At 37.7% G+C, this 13,168-nt stretch overlaps 1 protein-coding gene across 1 annotated transcript; it reads right to left on the bottom strand.

Annotated features, from left to right (window-relative positions):
* Window positions 1-280: 280 nt before the first annotated feature.
* LOC127360669 (V-set domain-containing T-cell activation inhibitor 1-like) lies at window positions 281-9,314 on the bottom strand (the record flags this gene model as incomplete). Its single annotated transcript, XM_051395118.1, has 3 exons — window positions 9,242-9,314; window positions 4,718-5,050; window positions 281-435 (listed from the first exon to the last, which is right to left on the bottom strand). Coding segments are annotated over exons 1-3 (561 nt in total), but the record flags the coding sequence as incomplete, so codon positions are not given.
* Between the last annotated feature and the right edge of the window lie 3,854 nt (window positions 9,315-13,168).

The raw sequence follows: 13,168 nt of genomic DNA on the forward strand, positions 1-13,168 counted from the left end.
CATCACAAAAAGTTAATGTAACACTCAAACTGTAACTGCAGATCATGTACAGCACACTGCTCATAGACTACACACAACAACAATTAAAGGGGTCTAAAAATATTTGAAAACTAATAAAATCATGAACAATGAAAATGATTTGAAAGAAATCTCACTAGTGATGAACACGTAGGTCTCAGAATGAGTCTGATGGTGGATTTCCTCCTGTGTGACTACACAGCGGTAGTGGTCGGTCTTGGTCACAGTGGTGAGGGAGGGTAACGTAGTAACGTCCTCCTCTGTCTGAGACCTGTGGCTCCTCAGCAGGAAGGATGTTTCCAGCACTGTCCTTCCACTCTACTTTAGGTTGTGGAGAAGCAGCTCGAACTTCACACTGCAGCAGAGCTCCGTCCTCTGTGGCAGTAAGTGTCCTGATGTACGGCTCTGGAGATGCTCCTGTGAACACAATATAAAGAAAAGCTTGTTAAGGACAACTAGTAATGTAATAATGGGATGTTGTTGTATTTATTCCTTCCCTGACTGTGGATATGGAACACATTGTGTTTAAGAGAGAGAACACAGAGAGATAAAAGCTTTAACTTCACACTCCAACATTGTTTGATAGAACGTGAGAAACAGTTTTACCGCTTTTGAGCAATTTGGTGATTATTGACGACTGAAATATTTCTGATATAAGTCTGGACATTAAGAGGTTCTGAAAATATTTTTGGTGTAGATCTAGAAAACAATTTCTATGGCACTGAAGTTGAGCTGAAGAATAAAGTAAAACAATTAATTTTCTGTAGATCATAAAATCAATCGACAACAATTTTCATAACTGATTGTTATGTATCAAACAAATATTCTGGTTCCAGATTCTAAAACATTCATTACTTTCTGCTTTTCTCTGTTCTAAATCTCTGTAAACTGACTATCTTTGGGTTTGGATTGTTGGTTGGATCCTGAGATATTATGAGGGCACTTTCACTGTTTTCAGATTGATAATTTTAGTCATGACCACTTTTGTCAAAATATCTTTTATTCCAAAGCAGAATATTACATTTGGCGGTATGTAGGGTTGGGTCCCGAAACGCGGTACCAATAGGGCACCGGTTCCGACGTAAACGGTAGTAACCAGACGGAATAAGAACGAACATTTCGGTGCCTGACTTTTTTTTTACCGCCCCCGGTGTTCCGGTGTCAACTTGCGTGACGTCAGTGCCGCTACTCAGTACACTTGTTGATCAGAACTGATAGTGAGAGGATCAATGAAGATGCTGAAGGCAAAACGCTCCAAGGTTTGGCTGCATTTCACGTCTAAGGATGCAGACTCTGCGACATGCAACAGATGCCATAAAACAATTGCATGCAAGGGAGGTAACACGTCGAATTTGATGAAACATGGAGTTTATTTAAAGCCGAACAATGCACCGTGTTTGATAACCTACGTGACACAAGGCCAAACACTTCAGCAGCCGCAGCCAGTGTCGGCCTCGCCGGATAAATTGAAGAGACTCCCAGCCCTGCCAGTGTGGTGGTGGACATCACAGATGATGATGATGACGTCAGCCTTTCCTCCTCAGGTAAATCTAGTAATTTAATGCCAACTGTAAAGCATGCATGTCAAGTAGGCTAGCAAACACCGTTGCCATTCAACAGCGTGAGTGACAACGTGTGCTATGTCGTTAACTTAATATTGTGTTCAATTTGGCCCAGGAAATAAAAGGGTATTGTTTTTTGACAAAGTGTGTGTGGTTTTGTTTTTTAAGTACCAGTTCCGTTTAAGCACCGGAACCGTTTAAAAAATACAGAGTAGGCACCGGTATCGGATAAAACCCAACTGATACCCAACCCTAGCGGTATGGCTCTGTTCTGGGACCTCCCTGCCCTTCCATGTGCATACATGGAAAAGTTTAAGACAAGGAGAGCGGCAGCAGAGACCCCAGGGTACAGAACAGAGCAGCATCAATGGCAATCAGAAAATGACATTGATTAATTAGAAACAACATAAAAAGGAGGAGCTGGGGTGGAGGTGGGTGCAAGAGGCTTGTAGAGGAGCAGCAGAGATAGGCAGGCAGGCTAAAGCAGCTTAAATAAGGTGCCATGCATGATGTTTGCCAATTGGATGCTTGAGGAAATCAGGTGAGCTGTCAGCTGACTGTGTATGGTATCCAATGGGAAGCTTAGAGGAATCAGCTGATGTATGTTTATGACTAGCTGTGCTCATATGATATAGCTGTAACTGAAAGCTAAGCCTGACTTCGTGCCTTGCCTGAACTAACGCTATGCTCAATTAATGGAAACACAAAAAATGTTTACTTATGTCAACTCAAATATGAACCAGTTTAATTTTGATCACAAGCTTGTGCAACCACAGAAACGTTTTTTGTAATTAAAAGAAAGTTGAGTTTGAACTCTATTTTTATATTGAGTCCAATCAAACAGCACTGGAGAGCTTGTGGCTCTAGAGGACTAAACCAAAGCCTGATTCAATGACTGAAGTCATCAACTAACTAGCTGCCACCACATATGTCTCCTGCCTCCAGATCAGTCAATAGCTAAATCCAGGCGCACATCTCCCAGCAAAAGAGGCTCTGAAAGGATGTACTGGTTGTCATATCCACATATTTTGGTACAGTTTAAACTTCCTTTTCAAAGTAAGAGAACAGTAATAATCGTTTATTTAACACAACTTCACTTCTCATAGAAGTAAGCCGGCTGAAGGGCAGTATCTTTCTACTGCACTCTCTCTCTTTCTTTCTTTTTTGGGTAAACAAAACCACACACGTGCTTTCTGGTTCCCTCTCTTCACATTTAAGTTTAAATTACATATATACACACGCATATATACAGATTTACATACATATATAGACAAATTCAAATAAATTAAAAAAAAATAATTGTTTTGGGCTACATTGTTAAATATGGGTATAAATGACTGAGAATTAAATCTTAAAGCGTTAAAATTACAACTTTCATTTCACTTGGACTTTAAACATGTAGTAGCACTAGCTGTTTTTCTAAGAGTGGGCCTCTGTTTGACTCCACACAGTTGGTGGTTTCACACTGTGATGATCTACATGTGGTAGTAACGTGTCAGGATATGCAGCAATGCACCATCAGTGCCCCCTTGTGTAATTATCATTAGCTGCACAGGTACCAAGAGGTCAGATTGTTGCTGCCTTAATTTCTACTCCATCAGTCAAACACTGCAAAACTATAATATGATGGGTCAGAGGAAAAGTCTCAAAACTCCTAAAAACTAATGACTAACAAAGAAACAAACCTCCAACACTGACTGCATGAATATTACCAGGTCTTACCTCGACTTCGTGTCGGGCGGTAACCTTCCACCAGGCGGGCATATCAAACTGTTTATTGCCCTGCCTCTCTGTGATTATCCCGTTTATTCTACTTCTTGCTTGCCAACATAATAAAACAATTCAAATACTTTAATAATTATGCTTTTTCTTATTCATATTGCATGTTTATTAAATGTATACTCTGTTTGAGTTCATCTCCCTCAAAAAGTAGTCCCCTTTAGAACTACGGTGAATAACGCTAGCTCCGATAGATTTCCGACACATTTTAGAAACTTTTTTAAACAAGGTTTATTTTTACAATGGACCTCATGTTTGAAATTTATGCGATAGAAAAAAAATACAAGCAGCATATTGATCTACTATTTGATGACGCTGTGCTCAGTCAGCAGGCAATATGCCCCTCCCAGCTAATTAGAATCAAGCGTTCTTAAACGAAGTAGAATAACATAGTTTGTTTACTTTTGTGTTTATTTGGTGTAATACCCTTCTTTGAACATTGGGTGGCAGTCACCTAAACTGGGACTGCATTTATGTAGGAAGGATGATGCAGCCAGGTGTGGTGCATCATGTAAGGCATTGATTTTTAAACCATGGAGGATCATGGCATGTGATTGATCTGAAATTTGGTTAAGCTGTCCGACTGTGTGATTTATTGCTCCATCTGGATGAAAGGAAGTTTGTAAAAATGTGTAGTAAATCTGCAGAGGCACGTCTGGACATTGTAATTGTTGGAGCGTTACACAGCTGATGCCTGCAACACATCAGTTAATGTCACTGTCATGCAGCACCTCTGTTACTTATTGAAAAAGCTGAATTAACTTTGTGATGTGAATGACAAACGTAGATGACATGGCATCATTGATGATATGAAGTTACAGAGGATAATGTTACAGCTTTCAGGGAGCAGCTAAGCTAATGCTACATTAGATTTAAATCAGTCAGTCAGCACATTCAGTGAGGCTCACAGCTGTTGTATAATGTGACTGCATCGTAACTTATCTGATCTGGAGCATCTGGGCCTAATGCTTGATGGATATAAAAGCTCCTGATCCACATGAATACCACTGATATCACAGACAACCACATCTCATATTCTACATTGCGTTGAAGTTATTCTTTGTTATAATAAATATTTGTTACTTTTGAGATGTCTTTCCCATTTTTTGTCGTGGCCTATGAGCCAGGTTATGACACAGTTCCACCATCCTCTCTTACTTTGAATAGTGCCATCAGTGAGGGAAGATGGTAGAGAGTGTAGTTGCACATAACTTCTATCAACATCTTGGCAAACTGCAGATTTTCATTGTAAAATTAAATAATTCATTATTGTCAGTATGACAACTAGTCCTACTTTCAGTGACTTTAATAGTTAATATAAAATAATATTAAGATATTAATCGTTTAATGAAACTCACCAACAACCTGAATGTAGAAGGTTTGTCTTGGTTGAAGATTTGGAATATCACAGGTGTAGGTTCCACTGTCAGATATCTTTGTATCTCTGATCTTTATGGAGGCGTTACCGTTCTTCAGTTGATCAGAAAAATATGAAACTCGACCTTTGAACTGCTGATCTTGACCTGTAAAGCCCTTATTGTAATGATCTCCGGCATCATAATAGAACACATTCTTCTGACCATCTTTCCTCCACTCAAACAGTTTATCTACGATGTTCTCCTTGGAGCTGAGAGAACAGGGTAGAATAACATCACTGCCTTCTTCCACGACCACTGTGACCACAGCTGGACCTGAAAGATGAAACGCATATACAAAAACCTAGTTAGTTAGTAGTGAGATTATTTATGGATATTTTTCATACACGTATAATTTCAGTATATTTATGATTGATTAGATTTTTTTAATGAATTATCTAAATCTACCTATGTAGAACTGAGTGGGATATTGTTACAATTTTAGTATCTAACCATTAAAAATTCTGTTCTGATAACAAAAACATAATGAAAGATGTATTTCAACAAAATAAAAAGAGACAAAAATAAAAAGTGTCCCTTGTGGCCATTCTTTAAAACTATATTCACTCACAGTAAATATTATAAAATATTAAATATTTATAAAACAATAAATACAGGTGGAGCTACATTACTATACTAACACTGAACCTTAATGAAGTGTAGAAACCAGGGAATTATTGAACTGATTGTTTCAGTGTTGTTGTTCTATCAGTGAGGGTTTACAACGTAACACATGGCTCTATCAAAATAAAAGCTTTTACTCTTCTGTACCTTTGTATTATTCACTGAAAAAGGAAACACTGGATTTAAAGACACGTGTGATAGTGACACTGGCAAATAAAACACAGGCAAGTACAGTGCTACTGTGTCTCAGATAGAGAGTTTGTTGCCAGGAATATCAACAAACATTTTTCTAGTCAACTAGTCTAAAAGTAAGAAAATGCTCAATGTTGATGCACCTTTGCTATGTTTAGTACTTGTGCTCGTTGCTGGCTGGATTATTGTCTGCATGTGTAAAATTAAAAATAAAATAATACTTTCCAAAGTCTAAAGTTGGATATATTAATCCATTTATTTCCTAAATTAAAAGAAACAAATCTTTTCCAATAAACTTGTACCAATTAGTGAGCACCTTTAATAGACTTGTGGCCACCAACAGTTAAACACAGAAAATGTCTCTAACACTCAGTAAACAGTCAATATTGAGCACGATTTAAAGACTGTAAAGACAGAAACCGCTCACACACAGCCAGGATTCATACATTACTCTGTTATTTATGTCACTTTATCCTGAAAAATAAAACACAGGCAAGCAGAGTGATACTGTGTCTAATAGACTCAGTTTTACTTTCTGTTCTTCAAACTCCACCAGAGACAATCCACCATTTTGTTCCCAGAGTTCCCAACCATACATATGTATTTTAGTGTATTGAAAATACAAACTACATGTATTTTCTTTTTATTTGACTAACCCTTATTTTTGTATTTATTTATTTAATGTCATTATGTTTGTCCTCTACCACGCGGTTTCTTCTTGTTCTTTAATTAATTTTAAATTTAATTTAATTTAAATCTTTTGCTTGGTCTTTGTGCCTCTCAGCGTCTTAGTACTTGTAAAGTGCTTATATAAATAAAGTTAATATTATTATTATTATTATTATTATTGTGTATTTTATCTTTATATATTTCCCTCTAACAGTAGTTATTCAGTATTTTACTAAATACTGAATACTTAAAACAAGTGTAACAAGATACATTTTGATGTATTTTGTCCATCTTTGGCTAAATCAGTAATTGTAAGAAACATATTTCAATCATTATGATTAATGAAGAGCAATCAGGTTAAAACAGGAAATCAGATTACACATTTCACCTCAATTATTCCGAAACATCAGTTTACAAGCATGTTAGGAAGTGGTGAGATTATTATATAGATATATATATATATATATATATATATATATATATATATATATATATATACAGTGGATATAAAAAGTCTACACACCCCTGTTAAAATGCCAGGTTTTTGTGATGTAAAAAAATGAGACAAAGATAAATCATGTCCAAACTTTTTCCACCTTTAATGTGACCTATAATGTGAACAATTCAATTGAAAAACAAACTGAAATCTTTTAGGTGGAAAAATAAAAAATAGAAAACTTACAATAACCTGGTTGCATAAGTGTGCACACCCTCTTATAACTGGGGATGTGGCTGTATTCAGAATTGACCAATCACATTCAAACTCATGTTAAATAGTAGTCAGTACACACCTGCCATCATTTAAAGTGACTCTGATCAATCCCAAATAAAGTTCAGCTGTTCCAGTAGGACTTTCCTGACATTTTCCCAGTTGCATCTCAGAGCAAAAGCCATGGTCCATAGAGAGCTTCCAAAGCATCAGAGGGATCACATTGTTAAAAGGTATCAGTCAGGAGAAGGGTAGAAAATAATTTCCAAGGCATTAGATAAACCATGGAGCACAGTGAAGTCATCATCAAGTGGAGAAAATATGGCACAACAGTGACCTTACCAAGAACTGGACGCCACTCCAAAATTGATGAAAAGACGAGAAGAAAACTGGTCAGGGAGACTTCCAAGAGGCCTACAGCAACATTAAAGGAGCTGCAGCATATTTCTGGCAAGTACTGACTGTGTACTACATGTGACAACAGTCTCCTGTATTCTTCCTACGTTTGGACTATGGGGCAGGGTGGTGAGACGGAAACCTTTTCTTTCAAAGATAAACATCCAAGCCCGGCGGAAGTCTCCCAAAAGCATGTGGGAAAATGTGTTATGGTCTGATGAAACTAAGGTTGAACTTTCTGGCCATAATTCCAAACGGTATGTTTGGCACAAAAACAACACTGCACATCATCCAAAGAACACCATACCCACAGTGAAGCATGGTGGTGGCAACATCAGGATTTGGGGCTGTTTTTCTTCAGCTGGAACCGGGGCCTTAATCAAGGTGGAAGGAATTATGAACAGTTCTAAATATCAGTCAATTTTGGCACAAAACCTTCAGGCTTCCGTTAGAAAGCTGAAGCTGAAGATGAAGAGGAATTTCACCTTTCAGCACGACAACAACCCAAAACATAAATCAAAATCAACAAAAGCATGGCTTCACCAGAAGAATATCATTGTTTTGGAATGGCCCAGCCAGACCCCAGACCTGAATCCCATTGAACATCTGTGGGATGATGTGAAGAGGGCTGTACACAGTCGATGCCCTCGCAATCTGACAGATTTGGAGCGCTTTTGTAAAGAAGAGTGGGCAAATATTGCCCAGTCAAGATGTGCCATGCTAATTGACTCCTACCTAAAAAGACTGAGTGCTGTAATAAAATCAAAAGGTGCTTCAACAAAGTATTAGTTTAAGAGTGTGCACACTTATGCAACCAGGTTATTGTAAGTTTTTTTATTTTTCCCCCTAAAAGATTTCAGTTTGTTTTTCAATTGAATTGTTCACATTATAGGTGGAAAAGGTTTGGACATGATTTATTATTGCCTTTTTTTTTTTTACATCACAAAAATCTGGCATTTTAACAGGGGTGTGTAGACTTTTTATATCCACTGTGTGTGTGTGTGTGTGTGTGTGTGTGTGTGTGTGTGTGCTTACTTCCTTCCTACTGGCATTATTAAGTTTAATTAAAGGAATGCTTCAGAGGTTGGGCTGTATGATATCTGTTTATTGTAGGTAGGTAACACATTGACTGATACTGCCAGAGTCATCAAGATATAAGAATCACGACTGAAGTTCAAATGACACAAAATGGACGATGTTTTAGAGCTCCTCCTAAATGATCGTGTCCTTGTCAGCGGAGCCCAGCTCCACTTAGCTCCCCCATAATTTGAACCATGCATCCAACCCCACTTTAAAAAACACAAACTATCCCTTTAACTTGAAATAAAATACCTCAAGTCACATGACACAGCCCTCATGGGAGACTGAAAGCAGATCACACAAGGGTTCATGTTGTGTTTAAATCTGTTCCTGTAATCCACAGACCACTGAAAATGACAATCAGGATAATAATGCTTTTGTATATTGCTTTTTTAAAATTTATATTCAATTACAGTATTGAATATTATATATAATATACTGAATATTACGTTGTAAACTCTGTTTATAAAGTTATTATAATAAATGTTATCTTGATACATTTTCTGGCACCAGTATTTAGCATTTTGTGTAATACACTCATTTGTGTATTCTGTAACAAGATACATTCTGATGTATTTTATTATTTCTCTGGCTGTATGTGGAGGGTGAGGTGTCAGTAATTTTAAGATCACACTGTTCTCATTATCTTTATCTCAGGATTAAGCTCATTAGCTATGAATTGAAGTATTTTCGCTATCATTAGATAAATAGAGGAATTTTAACTTTAACAGCTCCATATGCAGATAAAAAACAACATACATTAACTACAACATACATATATAATCTGTCTTTCTTACCGTTTCCATGTCCAACTTTTATTGCAGGCAGCAGCCAGAGACACAGGATCATAAACTGGGCTGTGTACAACATTCCTCTGAGCGGTCCTGAACTAACATTAACTCAAATAGTAAGACTTCACCTGTTAACTCACGAGGCGGTTCAATTAGCTATCAATTCATTAACAAATCAAAATCAAATCCTCTGTTAGAGACAGCAGGGGATTACACTGCGGTCAAGCCAGCCGTGACTCCGATCTCCGTGGTCAAATCAGCCGCACAATTTCGAGTGTATATATAAGTGTTATATTCTCAGCATTATGGTAAATACGGAGAAATAGCGTATTCACTTCCGGTTTTCAAAATAATGGTATTAAGAACAGTGAGCTATATATCGAACCTACATTTAAAATAAAATATATGACATTTCATGCGCCAATGATGAATAAAAACACTTTATATCAAGTATCTTTACTGCACTAATGTGGAGAAATGCCAAAATAAAAGTCCATATTTGTACCTCCAAGTGGCATATTATATTTGAGGTACTGTAAAAACACTTGTTCAATATTTCCAGGCTATGGGTGATGCTTTTTCATTATACTTCAAGAATGATGCAGTAATCATGACAAAATTTCACTCCAATGTTTAACAATAAGTTATAAGAAAGTGAAACACCCACAGACACACAGACACATCAAAGATTCAAACAAGAAGAGACTGACACACAGGGGAAGGGTAAAGACAGGAGAACATTGAGAAATGCATCCTTATAATCATGGCTGCAACACATGACAATGGCAATACAGAATTTTATTTTAATGAATAATAAATTAGAATTGAGTAGGATTTTGCGTTTAGTTTTTGATGACTTTATCATCACTTTCTTATAACATGTTATTAAACATTTGTGTGGAATTTTGTCATGATTACTGCATCATTCTTGAAGTATAATAAAAAAGCATCACCTATAGCCAGGAATTATTAAGCAGTGTGTTTTTACAGTACCTCAAATATAAGAAAATATGCCACTTGGAGGTACAAATATGGGACTTTTATTTTGACATTTCTCCACTGCAGCAAGGACTCAGCCTCAGTACATGGGTCGCCAGCTCTACCCACTGAGCTATCCAGGCCAAGATACTTGATATTAAGTATGTTTTTTATTCATCATGGGCGCATGAAACACTTTAATGTAATATGTTTTATTATAAATGTAGGTTCTAATTATAGCTTACTGTTCTTGATACCTTTATTTTGAAAACCGGAAATGAATACGATGTTTCTCCGCATTTACCGTAATGCTGAGAATACTTGTACACTCGAAATTTAAGTGCGGCTGATTTGACCACGGAGATCAATTCAATGCAGTTCAATTAAATTTTATTTGTATAGCGCCAATTCATTACAGAAGTTATCTCAGGACACTTTTCAAATAGAGCAGGTCTAGACCGAACTCTTTAACATTAATTACAGAGACCCAACAGTACCACCATGAGCAAGACCTTGGAGACAAGGGCAAGGAAAAACTGCCTGTTAAAAGGCAGAAACCTAGGACAGATCCTCCGGCTCTAGGTGGGTGGTCGTCTGTCTCGACTAGTTGGGGTGAGAGAGAGAGAGAGACAGACAGACAGACAGACAGACAGGTGCACAGCAACAACAGCAGCAACAACTACACTAATAGTAGATGATGACGACGACAACAACAGCAATGATGGGGGACAACAAGCAGTGACAATAGTAAGAATAGTAGCTGTAGTAATAATAATATTAATAACAATATCAGTGATATTAGCAATGGCAATCTAGCAGGACCATGGCAGGAGGCTCCACCAGGATCCATGAGAACCTGCGAGACGAGAAAGCACAAGAACTCCGGGGAAGAAGTGAAGTTAGTAACATGCATTAATGGAACATGAATGAGTGCAGAAAGAGAGAGGAAGGGAGTAGCTCAGTGCACCATGGGAAATCCCCCGATAGTCTAGGCCTATAGCAGCATAACTAAGGGATGGTTCAGGACTCACCTGATCCAGCCCTAACTATAAGCTTTATCAAAGAGGAATGTCTTAAGCCTACTCTTGAATGTGGTGAGGGTGTCTGCCTCCAGAACCACAACTGGAAGCTGGTTCCACAGGAGAGGAGCTTGGTAACTGAAGGCTCTGGCTCCTGTTCTACTTTTAGAGACTATAGGAACCACAAGTAGCCCAGCATTTAGAGAACGTAGTGTTCTAGTGGGGTAATAGGGTACTATGAGCTCTTTAAGATATGAAGGGGCCTGACCATGAAGAGCTTTATAGGTGAGGAGGAGGATTTTAAATTCTATTCTACATTTTACCGGGAGCCAGTGGGAATTGTTGTTGTGGTTGTGGTTAAATTACATGTCCTGATCAAAGATAACTCCAAGATTCCTGACAGTGGTGCTAGAGGCCAAGTTAATGCCATCTAGAGTAACTATATCTTTAGACAGTGAGTCTCTAAGGTTTTTGGGGCCAAGAACAAGAATTTCGTTTTTTTCTGAGTTTAACATCAGAAAATTGCAGCTCATCCAGGATTTTATGTCCTTAAGACATGTTTGTTATTTAGATAATTGATTAATTTAATCGGGCTTGATCGATAGATATAACTGCGTATCATCTGCATAACAGTGAAAGTTAATGGAGTGATTCCTAAAAATGTTGCCTAAAGGGAGCATATATAAAGTAAATAGTATTGGTCCAAGTACAGAACCTTGTGGAACTCCATGACTAACTGTAGTATTTATTGAAGATTCATCGTTAACATGTACAAACTGCGAGCAATCTGATAAATATGACTTAAACCAGCTTAGTGCGGTTCCTTTAATGCCAATTTGATGCTCAAGTCTCTGTAAAAGAATACCATGGTCAATGGTGTCAAATGCAGCACTAAGATCTAATAATACAAGTACAGATAGACACAAATAGAAGTCCATTGTCTGAAGCAATCAGAAGGTCATTATTAACTTTAACCAGAGCTGTCTCTGTGCTATGATGAACTCTAAATCCTGACTGAAAATCCTCAAATAAACTATTGTTATGTAGAAAGTCACACAACTCTTTGGCGACTACTTTCTCCACAATCTTAGAGAGGAAGGGGAGGTTAGAAATCGGTCTATAGTTGGCTAAAACCCCTGGGTCAAGAGTGGACTTTTTAAGAAGGGGTTTAATTACAGCTACTTTAAAGGACTGTGGTACATATCCTGATAATAAAGAAAGATTAATCATATCCAGTAAAGAAGTGCCAATTAAGGGAACAACTTCTTTAAGCAGCCTAGTTGGGATCGGGTCTAATAGACAGGTTGATGGCTTCGATGAAGAAATGATTGAAGTTAACTGATGAAGATCGATAGCAGAACAACAGTCTAAATATATATCTAAGTTTACATTGACAGAAGTCCCTGAACTTGGAGAGCCACTGATAACTGTTGATGGCAGTTGGTGATTAATTTTCTCTCTAATAGTAATAATTTTATTATGGAAGAAGCTCATGAAGTCATTGCTACTTAAGTTTATGGGGATATGTGGCTCAATAGAGCTGTGACTCTCTGTCAGCCTGGCTACAGTGCTGAAGAGGAACCTAGGGTTATTCTTATTTTCTTCTATTAGTGCTGAGTAATAGGCTCCTCTGGCATTACGGAGGGCCTTTCTATAAGTTTTAAGATTATCTTGCCAAATTGAGCGATTTTGATAATTTAGAAGAGCGCCATTTCCTTTCCAACTTCCTTGTTATTTGCTTCAATTGGCGGGTTTGGTGGTTGTACCACGGTGCTAGTCTCCTATGTTTTCGGAGTCGGAGTCACGGCTGGCTTGACAGCAGCAGGGGATCTCCATGGTCAAATCATGTTGAGGTAGGCTATTCTCCACGGAGATCTGAGCGACTTCTGGCCATAAACTTATTCAAGTCACAAAACACCTCTCAGCCCCAAACACA

This window comes from Dicentrarchus labrax, unplaced genomic scaffold (assembly GCF_905237075.1).
Source record: "Dicentrarchus labrax unplaced genomic scaffold, dlabrax2021, whole genome shotgun sequence".
NCBI classification, from domain to species: Eukaryota; Metazoa; Chordata; class Actinopteri; family Moronidae; genus Dicentrarchus; species Dicentrarchus labrax.